The sequence below is a fragment of the Pterocles gutturalis genome, unplaced genomic scaffold, assembly GCF_000699245.1.
Source record: "Pterocles gutturalis isolate BGI_N339 unplaced genomic scaffold, ASM69924v1 scaffold12228, whole genome shotgun sequence".
NCBI lineage: Eukaryota > Metazoa > Chordata > Aves > Pterocliformes > Pteroclidae > Pterocles > Pterocles gutturalis.
Genome location: NW_010125688.1, coordinates 529 through 17,545, shown reverse-complemented (window position 1 = coordinate 17,545; position 17,017 = coordinate 529). Strand labels below are relative to the sequence as shown.

General features: G+C 44.4%; 1 protein-coding gene across 1 annotated transcript; it reads right to left on the bottom strand.

Moving 5' to 3' along the window:
• Positions 1–1,946: 1,946 nt before the first annotated feature.
• WBP1L (WW domain binding protein 1-like) lies at positions 1,947–15,797 on the bottom strand (the record flags this gene model as incomplete). Its single annotated transcript, XM_010078670.1, has 3 exons — positions 1,947–3,361; positions 4,737–4,898; positions 15,695–15,797. Coding segments are annotated over 3 exons (1,005 nt in total), but the record flags the coding sequence as incomplete, so codon positions are not given.
• Positions 15,798–17,017: the final 1,220 nt, after the last annotated feature.

Sequence of the window (17,017 nt, the reverse complement as noted above, 5' to 3'; positions counted from 1 at the left end):
CCCCAGGGGGCGAGCGTGACCAGGGGAGACCACAGCTCCCAGTGCCAGGTGCCGGGCGGCACAGCCACATACTTTCAGCAGAGTCTGTTGATTTTGCTTCTGGCCTGAAGGCTCGCCCAGGTTTTCTTGTGCCCCTTGTGCCCAGGGGACCCTCTGAGCCACTGCACGGTGGTTTGTGCTCTGTTTCTTTACGGTCTTTAAAAGCCTGAAAAACCTCCAGGAGTCATAAACCAGGTACATCACTGCTTATTCTTCACTTTTTAAGATTAGAAACATCAGCTTAATTTACTGGTACTCACCTCTGTGTCCAGAGAAGAAGTGTGGGGTTCCCCCACCCTTAGTGGAATGGCAGGAAAGCAAACACAGAGATTATTGTCTTATGCCAACAGAAACTTTGGCAGTCTCCCATTCGCACAGGGCCATCCATCCCCAAATTTACAGCAGAAAAACCCCACTCTATAAGGACTGATGTGCTTTTTAACTTCCTCTGTGGTGTGAGGAACAAAGCTAGGTGCCAATACATAGAGAATTCCTAGGGGTGGCACTGGGGATCTTTAATTCTCTTCTCAAAAGTGGTCAGTGAAAACAGCTGGTAGTGACCAGTCCCCAGGCACCCTCTGCACACAGCAAGCCCGGCTCGGGAGCACGCATGGCCTCTTTGTTACCACTCATGCTCCAGCCATCCAGGAACGAGGTCTCCTGAATCCAAATCAAAGTCCTCCATTCTTAAGGGCACCTTAAGACACAAACCGAAGAGCCGTCTTTGTCAGCTGTTCTGATGGAAGAGAAAGGCTGTAATGGAGTGAGAGTGAGTCTCTCCTGAATCTTATAAGTTAAAAGTGTTCTCCTCAAACAACTGGATAAAATCCTGAAATGAGCACCGCTTGTCTTGCTCTGTCATCTGTATCCAGCACAGTGTTACATCCCTCCAGTTAAAAAAACCAAAACAAACCCACAAACTGAAGACAAATCTTGTTCTTAACTCACAAAATGATACACATACACACAGGCAAGTTATCAGAAAAGGTATTATATTTTGGTTTCCACCTTATTTAAAATTGATTTTGGTTTTCAATCAATCAAATCTGAGTATGTCTGAGTTAGTTTTCAATTTTTTTTTCCCCGTAACAGTAATGATCTGGATGACCATAATTATAAAAGAGATGGGGAGAAAACCCAAGAACAAGATACTAGTCTGAACTGTGCTCTCTTCCACACGAGCACTCAAGGGAATGTTAGTTTCAGCTCTTAATTTTTTTTTCCCCTTCAGGTTGTTACTAACAAAATCTCTACCGTTTATTAAAGCAAAGCTACAGTAAATTTTCTTGCAGTCTTACAGCAGGTTTTCATATTACCAGTAGGACTTGCATGCATGGATTGCAGTCACACACACACGCTCACAGACATTATACAGTAGCCAGTTGCCACCATTAAAAAAAAAAAAAAAGAAAAAAAAAAGAAAAAAAAAAGAAAGAAAAAGAAAACAGACATTCATTTCTTTTAAGTGGTCAACATTAGAATCGCACCAAACTTTTGGATCAAAAAAAAAAAAATACTGCACAGGTCTTCCACATCTACATGGTAAGTCATCCCTTCACAATGGACGGAGCTCTCGTCTCCATTTGTTCAACATGCATCGCTGAAGCTTGAAGGCACGCTGGCCAAAGAGAGCCCTGTTCTTTTTTTGTCATCTTAACTCAAGTGTGCTGCTCTTAGGGTGCAAAAAAAAGGAAAAAAATAAAGCCAAGCCCTTTTGCAGCACACTAGGAAAAGGTCACTCGGAGACCACAGTACTTGGAAGGCAGCCCAGCTGCCTGAATTCTACTTCTAACTGTGCTCTTGGAGGCATTGAAGGAATATACTTGTCTTTAAAAATTACCTATAAAGACAAATTTCTGCAAACCCTTCCTTTTCAAACTGCTTACGGTAGACTAATGCTCCTTCTGGAAGAAACTGGTCCTTCAGTCACCAGCTTCAAGTGGAAAATTTCCTACCTGCTATCTTAAACACTGAAGCACCAGAGATGATAGGGCTGATGTGTTCAGGCATTCATCAGCTTCAGGAAAACTTAACACAAAAGAGAAAAAAAAAAAAAAAAAGCTAAAATGAAAAGAAATCCCCAATGCCTCAAGAGCATTATATCAAACCAGAACTCTTGGGCTACTGACTGCTGGCACTGTCAGAAGCTGCTTGCTTCCGGGAAGACACCTGGAGGTTGAAGCCTTATGGTGATTTTGTATCCTCCCAGGGTGAGATTTGCTGAGCTTTACTGATTGCGAGATAAAGCAGTGTTTTGTAAAACTAAAACCAACAAACTCATAATAACCATCACCAAAATCACCATTGGGAAAGTCCCATTTGTTAGAAGGTCTCATTGAGAAACATCAGTCCCTGCCCTGCAGAGCAGGACAGACACAATCAACAAAACCCAGAGCGACCCGTCCCCCACAAGCCGGGCCTTCAGGGACTAGTCCCCGAATTATATTGGATGGGGAGAAAGAAAAAGAAACTAAAAAAAAGAAGGTTGTATCACCTTTTCCTCCTGTTAAAGTTTTAATCCTCTTATTCCACTTTTATTTCTTTGCTTTTTTTCCCCAGATTCTCCCTTCCACTCTGCCACCTTAGCTGGGGGAGTTATTGGTACGAGAGTTTGGAGAGTCCTGCTCATTTATTGTGTTCAAGAGTACACACACTGGCTGCCGGGGCAGGTGGTGGTGGCTGTGTTCGCGGTGCTGCTCCTCTGCGGCATTAAAAAGCCCTTCCTCCTCATCCCCATGGGGGTGGCCGCTACAGCTGTCACAGAAGTCCAGAGGCCCATCCAGAGCATCGTCGATGAGCCCATCAAACTCCTTGAGGTCATCGTCGTGATGGCCCCGGTTGCATACGCAGACTTCGATGCCCGAGTCGCCAGTGAAACGGCGCTGCCTGCCCGGCGTCTTGTCCTTCACGTCGGGAATGGCGCTGCTCTGCTCTAAGCTCTCAGAGCTGTAACCTTTTAGCAGTTCCTCCTTGCACTCCAAATCCTTATCGGGCCCGGCCCTCTCCACTAGCTCAGCTCCCATGCTGGTACCGCCAGGCTCAACGCTTTGCATTTTGGCAACTGCTCGCTCGACCAACGTGGTGGTGGAAGGCTCGGGGTTCCCGTGGCTGGGGGACCCGGTGATGTCAGTACTGCTGTTATTGCCGCTGGGTGCTGCTGAGCTGCTCTGCACTGGCTGCAGGTTTCTTGGCGTGTCCAGGATTGTGCTACTGCTGCCTGCTGGAACGCACTGCTGATGTAAGGCACTGTATGGTGGCGGGGGGGTTGGCGGTCGGTTCACCACTTCTTCATAGGGAGGTAGTAAATAATTTGGCAAAAACCCTAGAAGTGGGAGGCAAGGAGGAAAAGTTATTTCATGAACAGCTTATCTCAGGAACTGAGTCACTAATGTCATTTGTCGTCTACCAGCACCTTCCCACTGAACAGCTCAATGGACTTTACGAGGGGTGCCAAAACTTGGCCCAAATGAGACATGTCATGTTTTACAGAATCAGCAATTGTAGCACAGGAGGGAAGGAGGACACAGGTGGGATTGGCAGCCTGACCTCCCTGCTCTCAAGTCTATGTTTAGGGCTACCAGGTGAACCTCCCCCACTGCCCTGTACCCCAATACAGCCCCAAAAACCACACCAAGGTTGGCTGGAGGGAACAACCTGGGAGATGACTTGCCAGCCCTCTCCAATATTGGCTTCTCAGCTGAGTTTCCATTTTAAAAATCAAAGGTTTTATCTCACAAAGCTTTGTGAAAGAGACATGAGCAGTTACAAGGATCCTGGCTTTTGGTTGTTGTTTTAGTGCTGGATTTAGTTTTTCTGGTGCAGTCAGAGCAAATTGGCAGTACTGGCAGGAGAGTTTGATTTATTGTACTTACAGCCCCTCATATCTATGAAAGATTCTGTTTCCTTATTAAGAGGCAAGAAAATAGTTTATATAGCCAGAATTAACTTAAATACTGGAAACATTTAAAGATCGCACTGCAGTTTTCCATGTGTAACTGTGTATCCCTGGGGCTAGGGAGGAAAGAGCTGCTGGGGATTACTTCTGAGGTGGCTACAACAGTTGAACAAGAAAAGCAAGTTCATACATGCGACTCAATAGTCCATAACAGGAAACTCAGTTGTGGTACCTCCAGTCAAAAGACTCGCTGTTCTAGCACAAAATGGATTGTACTTTCCCTGAACTGTGGGCAACAGCTCCTTTGTGCAAAGTCCTAGGGCTGCTCACCAGCAGCGTGGTCTGGGAACTGCAGCACAGGTGGAAGCCAGCATGGTCCCTGCTGAGGCATCACTTCCACCCAGGCTGTGTGACCAAATTTCACGAAGCCCCTTCCCACAGCCCTCAGTCCCACCAGCAGCAAGTGCAGGCTGGAAAGGAGGAGCATGCGTAGAGTCCTGAACAAGGTATTTTAAGAACCTTCCCAGAAAAACACCCAGAGATTCACTGCACTCACAGAGCCAAATCACAGGTGGGTGTGAAGGTGCCGTAGCTGGTGTGATTCAACTCCAGACTCAAGCGGGCTCAAATGCATCCAGCAGCTGGAACACATCACCTCCTCTCTACAAGCCAAGGTCAGGCAGCAAAGCTGTCCCCACCTCTTGCTGAGCCCAACCACTGCTCCCTGCTTCCACCCAGCACGGGAAACTCACTGGTGCCCTACTCCCCACAACCTCCAGGAAAAACAGTGTGAGGTACATACGGAAATAAAACGGCAGGGCTGAATAGTTATGGGCTTCCCGGTAAGCGATCAGGTTGATCTCGTGTTGCCGCTGCTGGGCCTGGAGACGATGTTTGGTGCGTCGGTGATGGCAAACACAACAGCAGCTGAGGATGATGATGATGGTCCACACCAGCCAAAACCCTGCAGCAGGGGAGAGCAAGTGTTAACCACAGCACAAGAGCCACATCCAACCCCAGAAAACCCCATGATGATCATCAGAAAGCCTGGATCTGAACCCCACACTCCTCTAAAGGCAGAACATGCAGTGTGGCAGGAGGCTTCGACACAGACCTGCCTGCGTGGGTGTCTGCTAGTCTGGGAGCCTTGACCAAATCAGGTAAATCAGTACACTCTTTGGTACAACGTGGAGTATGTTCAATAGGCACAACTCTGGACGAGAACAAAATAGGGAAACAGGGCTAGGCTCCCCCCTGCCATCCATCCCACCCCATGGATATAATTTCTTCTAGCCAAAAATATGAGCAGAGCTGTGAATAGCATTGAACTTGTCTCCCACAGCCACTTCAGTTTGAAAATAATAATCAAGACACAAAAGACACTCTGCAGATTGACCACAGAAGAAGAGAAAAACCTCAAGCACTATGTTTTGCTTTTGTTTGCACTGCTCTTTAACTTCCAGCCCAAATCCTTCATTGTTATGTTTAACAAAAACATACTCTTTTTACACAAATGTCTCAAAACATTTTTAAAACTTATTTTTGTATTCAATGTCTTAAATTATACAAAATTCAATTAAACTAGCCCCCCACTCAGAATCCTCAAGAAACCTAACTTCTACTCCCTTTGTGGTCACGGCTGCTTTCTGCGCAGCTGTCGTACTGTACGTACACTGTTCCTTAAAAGGGAATTTTAAAAGAGCACTTCCTGAATTTTCTCCACTACCTCCAACATACGGAATAACCCCCCCTTTCCATAAATCCCCCTTCACACTTGCATGCACTAGAAAAATGTTTCCGAGACACACTTCAAAGAGCTACAACATTCACTCCAGATTAGGCTTTTGTCTCCTGCAACTACCACCCACAGCTCTACCTGCCTCAGATGTGTCTGTAAGCTTTATCTTTTTTAAACTCAGTTGTTGGAGCTAAAAATACCAGGAGAGCTCCCCCTTTAGAAACACACAGGCCTGGCAACCACTCCTCAGCAGAGATCACAACTTTTTCTTTCGGTAAATCCTCTGCCCAAACAGACAAGATGAAGATTTCTAGCGCCACAGCCCATGTTTAGCACAGCCATTCTGCCCTGTGAGATGAACCTGCTTTTTTCTCCCCAGTAAAAACCTCTAGTCCTGCCTTTACAATACCTTGATGTTCTCAGCATCCCCTGCCAAGTTAGTGATGTTTTCTCTGTTAAGAGCTAGGTGGGGAAAGGTGAACAGTTTAGGAATTTGAAGAATGAGAGGAGTATTGCTCTGCCTCAGGACAAAGTGCAATCGAGCCATACCACCAGTCTCAGGGCCCTGCACTGGGCTCTTTGTAGGTGCACTGGATATGCTGTATTGCGCCTCCAAGCATTTTCATCAAGGACTTTCGCCTTCTTGTGTCATAACCTAAATTCTCCATGCATTTTGGCACAGCAAACTGAAACTCCTCTCTTGCCTTGCACAACCGATTTCCCTATTGGACTGGATTCCGCCTTGTATCCAAACTTATCAAAACCTGATATCAAAGGAAGGTGTTACATGCTCTTTTTTTTTTTTTGCTTGGCTGGAAATCAAAGATCCTAGGCAGTTTTTCTAGCCAGCCTGCTCAGCTGTACCACAAAGGGCAGAGAGAAGGCAGTGATCTTCACTCCAGAGAAGTAAAGGATGAAGCACTCAAGATGCCCTCTGCATTTTCTTCAAACTGAGCTAAGTGTCTACTACCCTCCACATACTCTCCTGTTTCTAAAAAAGCCTTTTTGTATAAACTAAAGGGATTGGCCTACTCCACCCTTCCCTCCAAAGCCAGGCATTTGTAACCACTGTTTCACAGTCTGGAAACTCCCACCAATACACTTTATTTCTTGGTAAAAGAAGATTCCTTGGCTCTTGCTGTCTGAGGAAGCATGAACACGCTCATCAAAACCAGGTCATTGGCACAGCACGCCACCATGCACTGAAGCAGGCTTGCAGTTCATCTTTTAACTACTCCTTATTTTCAAAGAGCAGTCCGTGATCATGCGTTCAAAAACAATGGAAAATTACACACAGCTATCCAGGGATTTTAGCTACAGTTATGAGAACAGATGCTTTTTAACACATTTTATCATGTCCTTTCCCACAGACTCTAGATGCAATGGCAGCAAGCGGCACTTAGTTAGTTAAGATGTCCTGGAGAACTTCCACTGTTAAGCAATCTCAGCTGTAGCAGCCGAATTTTGCTGCAGGGAACAACTGCTCCCACCCAAGCCTGCATCCAGAAGATTTAAAAACTATTTCTTTAGAAAACTTCTCTACCCATTCCAAAAAAATCCCAAAGTGCTTTGCAGACAAACCGATGCACAAGCTCAGAGCAGAGGTCAAAGTAAGCTCAGCCATTCCTGAGAAGACATGCGGCAACTCTGTAAACAACAGGCAGTAACAACATACAGCAGTTTAGGATAATAAATTAATGCTGGATTCTACTGAAACCACAGGTGGGATTTTAAGTAAACAGACCACAATTTACTGGATTGCAATCTGGCCACCACGCCAGGAACAACACCTCCATTCTTGTGTAAAGGGTCTGTGCATGCCTGCAACCACAAGTAGATGAGATCTGCTGTTTTTCATGGGAATTTCCAGAAAAGAACCCACTAATACCACATTATAGCCTCATTTCATTAATTGCTGACACTTCTACAGCTTCTAGGAATTACCCAAGCCCTGACTCAGCACGAGCCCAGGGCCTTGCCTGGGTATCACAGGAGGTCAGCAGCGTGTGCCCACCACAGCCATTTGGTGGCCTGGCTTCTGGCATCCTCTGTAACCGCGTTGCCCCAGCCTTGTCACACAACTGCACCTCAGGGCTGAAAGTCCCCCCAGTGCATAGGAAGCAATAGGATGGGACACCCATAGATGCTGATGCACATGAGGGACTCCTTGGTTGTCACTTTAGCAGGGGTGCCAAAGGTGAGAGAAGGACTGGGTGCAGCTCTAGTTGCAAGCCCAACACGGTGCTGGGAGTCCAGGGCCTCCATAAAAGGCTCTGCAACATGCCCCAGCCAGAAGTTTGGGCACAGCTGCAATTTTGGCTACAGAACAGAAAAACTGTAAAAGCCTAGCAAATACATAATACATAGTACGGTCATTTATTTGGAATAAAGCTATGCCTACAAGGCCAAGTGCAATTGTAAATATTATGTCTAAAAGTATGGAGTGAACAGTGAAGATGTCCAGGGCTGAGCTCTGCATTTGCGCACCTGGTGATGCTTGGCTTCAAACCAGCAGCAGGGAGGTAAGCCGAGCAGAACACTGGCCCATGAACCCAGCAGCTCATTTGGCAGGAGAGGAAGGAGAGGAATTTCAATTTAACCCAAAGACAACACTACATGAGCAGGAAATGTGGAGGCTGAGCACAGTAGTGGTGCACGCTAACACCTCGTTCGTGGCAAAAGCAGGTACCAGTGCTGCCTCATGCTGAAAATGGGTAAGATGTGCAAAGGCAACAGAAGTTTGGCATTAAAAGGCCTCTAAAAGCCAAGTAAATCTGGGGTTCTAGTTGCCTACGCTGTCTCCAAAAGCCTTGCTGGTGCTCTTCAACATGTGTCTCGTTCTCAGCATTGTGCTGAGATATTGCTGCAGTTACTGGAAAATGAGAAAGGTGGGGAGACACTGGGCATCCTGACCCAAATTTGCTATTAAATGTCTGATTTGAGAGTATCTCCCATTGCCAACCTGTCAGCGACCACTGGGAACAAAAGGTTGCAGCAGCCTGAGGGCAACATGAGAAGCAGAGAGCAAAAAGGGTCTTTGGAAAAACAATTGCTGACAGAAGTGACGCACCAGTCTGGAGTTAAACATGCACCAAGGGACCATTGCACTTGAAGGCAATTTCAGGCTCGGTCCCAGTTTATGGAAGAGTCAGAAGTTGAACCACTCACTAGTCCAAAAAAGGCTGAGTCCTGAGAAACACTGCTATTATTTTCTGTCAAATTTACTGGTGATGCCAATGGGTGGTGGATAATGATGCAACCAAAGGGTGAATCAGACACAGCCAAGGAGCTGAGTTTTGCCAAGAGATTTCCCTGCCAGAGCATCAAAACCTTTCATAAAAATAAAAAATAAGTACCAACCTCTTACCCAGCAGCGGACAGGTTCAGAGCTGTAAGCTCTACACGAGCGCCAAGCTCAGAGAGTCAGAATGGGAGCTGCAGAAAGACCTGGGAACAGAACTGTATCTCATTAAAGTCACCTCTCACAAGCAGAGGAGAAGCCTGCTATGTTCACAGCTTCCTTGGGAAAGGGAGCCCCTTACATGGGCATGCATTGGTGATGCTTTCTAGCAGCCATGAAAGAATATGCCAGGCTTAAAACTTCAAGAAAAACCTTTCTGGGTGGGACACCGACTATGGTTCTGTCCAAGCTTAAGAATAATTAAGAGTAAAATAATTTAAGAATAAAAACCCTGAGCATTCCATCCTCATGAAAAAGGGGGGAGCAATGTTCATCTGATGCTGTACTGTGTTTCCTGCTTGGGATGTTGCCATCACCATTCCCGTTGAGGGAAGCTCCTTTTATCCTGTGCAAAATGGAAAATGTTTTCTGGAGTGTTCCAAGGGTAGGAACAGAGAAATCTGCCCTCAAGTTCATGGTAAACTTGGGCATATGCCATTGCTCTGTTGGCAGGAAGTCCCCTAAAAGCAAGCCAAAACATATTGCTAAGTGTTTTTGTGTCTGCCTGACAAGCATCTGGGTAATAGCTTTGGCTCCATGAGACCTGGTTATGAACAGAAGGAGAAGTGGGACAATTTCATTGACTAAACAGTGATGTCCCAAATGGCAGCCTCACAGTCGGCCATGGCTAGAAAAAAATTGTCTTTCATAGGATGAACGCTATCATCAAAAATCGGAGAGAGATTTAATTGGTACCACAACCTGGATGCCCTTGGGTTTAACAGTGTCCTTGGCACAGAGACCGCACAGTCTCCTGACACTTCAGACACGAGCCTGCACAAGTTGACACTGCTGCTCTGGAATACAAGACAAAGGATCCAGGCCACAGGCCTACGAACGTTTTAAGAAGGAAAAAAAGAAGCTGCTGAATGACGTGGTCCTCTCCTGCCTCTCTTTTCCATACCTCCTGCTGCTTTCCCCACTTCTCCTTGTGCCAGCACAAAGTTGTGCGCAACTGTGCTTTGAACTGGTTTGAGGGAACCAGAGCAGGTTGAAACTCATCTGCCTAACAAAAGAGCAGTAAGAGAAAGACTGTGACTTTCAGTGACAGTTTTATGCCAGTTTCAGTCAGTGGAACCAGAGCCACAGCCTGACCCCACTGCAGGAAGAAGTTACTGAATGTTTGTGTAGTACAACAGAAAAAGAAAAAAGCTGAAGACAAGATCTCCAACTCCTGCTCGCAGACTGGTAACTCAGACAAAAGGAGAAGGACATTAACTGCAGCTGGTTTGTAGTTTTCAGAATAGTGTCCAGTATACATGGTACAGCCACCGCCATGAGATGAGACTGAAAAAGGTTTCAGAAAAATCCTTTGCTTATCTTGCAATGAGACTCAACTTGAGGCAGGAAATCTACAGACACTGGTTTTATGCTTCTCTCCTGGGGAGGGAGCCTTTGAAGAGCAATCACTCCTGTGCTCCAGCAAACAGTTTTGTAAGTCCGGTCAATTACAGCTGATTTACCCCTCCCAAGAGATCTACCTTGGTAAAACGCATGTTGAACAGTGGTCTGACAGAGATCTGAGGGGAACATCCAGCTGATACCATGTCCAGAACATCTGAGAACAAGATCTGGAGAACAGTCTACACCAACAGATCTGGACATTTGATGAGGAGCTGGGCTGGAGGTACAGAAGGCAGAGGGTAGAACAGCACCAGCAAGCTCTCTTTCCTTTCCTTGCTGTTTAACACAGAGCAGGTGGGAAAAGGCCACACAGGGCAGAAGTCAGTATCTGCAGAGAGTATGCAAGACAGCTTGCCTCCTCTTTTGGATTTTTAAGTTTTACCAAGCCACACCAAAACAAGGTTAAGATGATTTCACTGACTGGATTAGGCTACAAAGAGTACAAGGAAATCAGGAAATAACTCCGTTGGCGACCCTATTTATCAAGAGTTTCTGCATGGTTGTGACATCTGTTTTGCTTGCCCTATACTTTCAGCTAGGCTTTGCCACGGCAGGGTTATCACTGAAGCACCAGCTGAGGAGTAACACCAGCCAAAGGTGAAGTTTGACACACCTAGGAAAGAGAAAGCAAGTACAACCATCTAGGAGAAGGCTGGGTGAAAGGCAAGGAACAGGGCAAACCCCTCTCTGAAAAAGGATGAGGTTATACTGCAGGATAAGATAATGTGGGGTGAAGAAGAAAACACCGGACTGATGTGCTGTTTGACTAAGGGCTTTGGAGACTACAGCAAAGTCTTAGAAATGAATTCCTGTTATAAAGCTGACCTGGAACATGTACGTGGTACTGCAGTTGCTTTACTTTTAGCAGCTAACTGAATCCCTGCCAAAATTTTCTGGCAGCATGTTTTTTGGGGAAAAGAGCTGTCTAGAGATTCCAAGGGGAAGCGTGCAGAGATGAGCAAAATGTTCAAAATCGGCAAAAACATCAACTGTGCTGCCTGCAAACAGAACATTTTTTCCTGTACAACCCTTCCACTATGGCCCAAACAGCCAAGATTTTTTTTTTTTCTTTCCATAAACAGAGGGGCTCAGTATCACTGCTAAAACAGCCAAAATAAAGCAAAATAGGCACATCCAACATCTGAATACTCATCACCAGTGCTGGTTTGTTGTACAGTAACTAAATGATCTGAGACCATCTAAACCCTCTAACTTTGAAAGCCTTCAGCTGAGATCTTCTGCACACAGTGACCAGCTGCCTCTTTCCATGCTCCACGATTCCTGAAGCACAGTGTACTATTCTTCCAACCACACTGTGCAAAAGACTTCCTACACATTTGCTTGCTGTGTCCAGAGCCTCTGGAATTATCTCATTTCATAATATTTCATGCTGCTCCTCAATAGGCAAGGAGAGACACAAGGATGGACATCAGGAGACCCGGATTTGGTTTTCAATCCACATTATACACTAAACTTGGGAAAATCCAGAACGTCTAGAGCCGTACTTCTTAACCTGCAAAATGTGAGAACTGCTTTCCTCGATTACCTTTTCTCCTGTATTTTGAAAAGTGGTATTTGGGAACATTTAAGCAGTAAGACACCTGTCAAGCCTGGACAAAGGCCAATACTGGAAAACTCCAGCAAATCACAATCACATCATAACAGACCTGAATAAAAACTGCTAGTAAGCAAAATCCAGCAGCTGCTGCCATTTTCCCAAGACCACAATCTTGCCCTTGGGGAACGTGAGCTCTCTGGGGAGCCCAAATAAATTGTTAGGTTAAAATGTTGAACCAGCTCAAACACCATCCAAACACCTTTCACTATGTGAAGAATTGCAACAGTAAAGCCCCTTCTTCCCTTTTACTTTTTACAATTCTATTCCAAGACAATTAAAAGACATAGTGCACTTCCCCCCCCATGTTACCAGCTACCAAGCTTGAGATAAGCACTAATTAGACCTTTATATAGCTATTAGACCTACATACATAAAAATCTGGATATAGCTTTATTATTTGGCAACTTGTCATTACTTTTTTTTTTTTTTTAATAAGAGATCGGTGGGGAATCTAAACTGAGCTGTTATCTAATTTTAAACACAGGCTGTCACCTGCTGGGCATATCATGTTCTCAATTGCTCCACTTCACCCCTTAACAAAATAATACCTTGATTTTGCATCCTATTCCACTACTGTCAAGGACCGGTTTGTAATTACTGCAGCCTTACTTGCTGTCTAGAAATGTTAAGATCAGCCATTTTCAAAGACCAGCTTCCCTCAAATTCTTAAACAGTGAAAAAGATCCTTTTTACAGGAAAAACTCCAAGTGGCCACAAGACAGGATCACATTTCAGAAAGTATGTCCAGCAAAGACAGACTAGTTTTCTTTTCCATTTCAAATGCCCCCTCCTCTTCCTCTTCTCCCCACAAAGCTGTGGTGGTAAATAAATCCAGGATTTAATTCAACGACACTAGCAAGAAGCTCTGTTTCCAGGTACACAATAGCACTGGTGGTCTGAGAAGGTCAAGAGGAGCAGAAACTTCTCAAAAGCATGTACATGCATACACTGGTTAAAATCAAAACAGAGAACCATGAAACCACACTTAAAAGGTGCTGCTAACTTAACTGTTCATTAACTGAAAGTTATTATTAACTTTTAAAAAGCTCATCTATTCCCAAGCATGTAGAGCTCTTGCTCTCCACACCATCAATTCACTGCTCTAGACTATTTACATGCACTATCACTGCTATTCACCTTGAAGGTCACAAGAGTGCCTCACCACATGTACCTGCCAAAGATATTCAACAAATCCCAGTAAGGATTTGTACTGCAGATGTGATCACAAGCTCTAGAATACGAGTCTTCTTAAATTTAAAGAACACATCCCTCCTGTGTCTCCCCACCCAATCCAGAAACCTTTTTCTAACACTCATAATGGCAAAACAAGCTTTGAAAACATTAACCAATTTAAAATCAATGTTGGATGTTTGCCTGAATTTGCAGAAAGTATAGAAAAATAGGTCTCATGTTTGCATTATTGCCCTCACCTCGGTGTGGTATAAGATGCTCTCCGCAACGCAGAAGCAATGTGAATCTCAACACAGAAACCCACTCCTCCCAAGGAACCATCCAGCAGTGCATGCCACTAACATGTTTATTCCATGATCGCAGAGAGACCTGTGTGCTTGCCCTAGAAAAAAACCTGAAATACTCTGCTTCCTTTTAACAAAATCTGGTTTTATCTTCCAAGCTCTTTTATGACGCAGCCAGGCACTGCTAAGTACAAAAGTCTGTGCCATACTGAGAGCACAAAGACAGTTAAAGTACAATCTTTCCATTAAAATGGCAGAAGGCTTATTGTTCAGAGTGCATTGTTTGTGTGTGATTCAATTAAGCCTCTCTTTCAACATGTCCATGGTAGAAATATGGTGACCATACCACAAGCTCCAGTGTGCAGCTGCACTCCACGCTGTTGCTCATTTTAGATCCTGCTTGCCACAGACCCTGTAAGCCCTTGCATACATGGCTCTTCCTCCACATTCCCACCCACACAAATCCAAAACTGAGTCTGACCTTCCCCACTCTGCTTTGTTCATACATCCCCATACAGTCTGAACAAATTCCAGACATCTGTCCTGCCTGTGTTGCTGACTGCTACAATCTGAACCAGCCAGTCTGAGGCAGACATGTATTCATTCACACCTGTTTCTCAGCCTATTAGGGTCTCTGGAGCTGCCCACTTGGTTCTGAATCATTTCTTGACCTGTTTGGAGACTTCTGAAAATAAAGCTGCTGTACAAGGTCTGCAATACATTCAAATCCTGCCGTAAATATTGACACAGCCAGTCACTACAGTGTGTCTTGAAGGAGTCTACTAGAGTCCTGTTTAATTTACAACCACATCCACCATGCTTCACTGGTTAATCTGAAAAGTAAAAGCGTGTTTCTAGACCAAAGGATGAAGTGTCAGCTATTCCTGTCCTTGGATCCAGGTTAAGTGACACTCTTCGTATGTATAATACATTTCCACACACACCCACACACATCCACACCCACCTACCCACCCGCACCCCTGCCCCCACTACTTTGAACTGTGGGCACAGCACAGGGATTAAGTAGCTAGCACACCTGCATAAAAGCTACAAGATACCACTGGGTATGGTAAGAAAATATCTCCAGTCTCTAATGTGGAGGTGCAATGTTCGGAGTTCCACATTTCCAAATTCTGGGAGCACATGTGCCTTCTCAGCCTAGGCTCCTGGCAGTACAATGGCATGTCAACATCAGTGTTCAACCCTTTGTGCTCCTCATCAAAAAAAGGAAGACATGATCAGACTGGCACAACTCAAAGTTTGCCTTTAAAATTCAGCTTTTCTTACTTCCCTATCCTTTCAACTTCCCGTTTTTCCATACATCTTTATCAGAGTTTTGCTGACCTGCTTTGACCTGCCTGCTGCTGTCAAAAAGGACTTAGCAGGTATATTCACTCAACCACTCACTAGAAACATGGTAGTTTTAAATCCCAGATTTTGTGGAGGAGGATATAAGAGGGATTGCAATGGGCAATATATGTTCCTTACCCACACTATTCAGCCACTGTCAGCCCACAAGATTTGCCCAAGATCCTCGCCACCCAAGGAGCTGTGCTCCAACCACCTGAAGAGAATAAACATCCTAGCCCCCCTCCTTTAAAGTACAGACTTTAAAAAAGATTAAATCTGATTTAAACTGTTGTTCTTGCAAAGAACTAAAACAATAATATGAAAGATACTGAATTAATTCTCCGTTTGAGTGTGTCAAACTCCAGTGATGTGCACATCAGCATCTCTCCCTTCAAGTGTGGTTTCCTCACTCACGTGCAATGTTATTTTGAGCACCTTCAGTATTGCCCAAATCAGTGAGAAGATCAAACAACAATCTCCAGTCATGAACATGTCAAGATGACCCATTACTCATCAAAAAGCAGGCAATCCCATTGTAACAACCCTATTTATCTTGCCATATCATATCAACTCCAGTTTGTGTTGCAGTGGAATTTAATAGCAACACATAACAAGGGCTGAGTACAAAACCCCACGGGACACAAGCCAGACCTGTATACTGGTATGAGAGCCATGCAGATTAGGAAGGGAAGCCATACAAAATGGAAGGACTTACACCAGAGTTCATAGTAGTAGTTGCAACACTGGGATTGTCCACAACAGTGGCCCGTTTCACATATGTAACTTTGATTGTTGACACCCATGCAGGTTTCCTTGTCCTAAAATTAAACAGACACACTTTTAAGTTGCTTCATCAGTATCTTCTGTAAATGTAATCTTTTACTCAGTGATCTGCAAGCACTTGAAAAATCACAAGTTATGGTCTTGGGAAACTCTAAAATACAGATAGAGGTTAAAATACAGCTAAGGATCACAAAAAACCACGAAGAGCTGTTCAGAAGAAAACCCTGTATCTCCCAACTCATGAGTTACATTGCTTTAGCATCTAGCCAGCGCTGCTTTCTCATAATTCCTTTCCTTTTTTCATTAAAAGTTACCACGTTTTAAGAGCCAGGCATTCTCTTAAAGAAGAGGTGTCATTTGTTCCACATTTTACACAATATCACTGCATTACTGCAGCTAAAAGCCAAGTGGAGGAAATTAATTCATAAACAGATCATTATAATTTAAGAAAAGACTGCTTGGATTCATTTAGACCTAAACGATAATTACAGTATGTTCCTGTGAGATTCCAATCTAAAACAATTCCTTCATAATTAGCCATGTACTTTATATAAGATCAGCATTCCTGTAAAACTTCTTCCTGGAATAGCGAAGTAGACCAGGAGCAGAGCCAGATCAGCTGTACTGTATAATCCAGCAGGTCCTCAGGACACTCAAGATGGAAAACGACTATGGTGTGAGGCCTCAGTCCCCCATGTGCTGCACCACTTCACAGAAGTCCATGTTTTCCTGCTAGTCTGAAAACACGGGTGGGAAAAAGTACAAAACACAGGAAAACAGAAGCATTTTACAGGTTGTTATTTGTACATACTCTAATAGGCTTTGGGGCAACCTGGAAGTTATAAGAAACTACAGTTTCTTAAGAAACAAACGGATCTTAATAAAAAACATCGATGTAACAAAGCCTAAAATTTTCACTTTCTTTCACTTAAAATTTATTTTAAAGTAAAGAAAATGTGGGAGTGTTCATACTGAAAGATGTGTTAAAATAATTCATTTTATAAGTACCATCTTTCAAAACAAACAAACAAGCAAGCCCAACACAAGCCAACCAGCTAAGAAAGAAAAGCAAACCGAACCAGCAGGCTACAGGATCCCAACGCTTGCTGAACTGCACTGTTCCTCTATTTTATGTGAGTGCACCAGGGCCGCACTTCTTATAAGCCTCTATGGAGTCACCACATGTGCAAGATACAAAGCCCATTTCAAATTACAGACCAACTGTTGTGGTTTAGGCCCAGCCGGCAGCTGAACC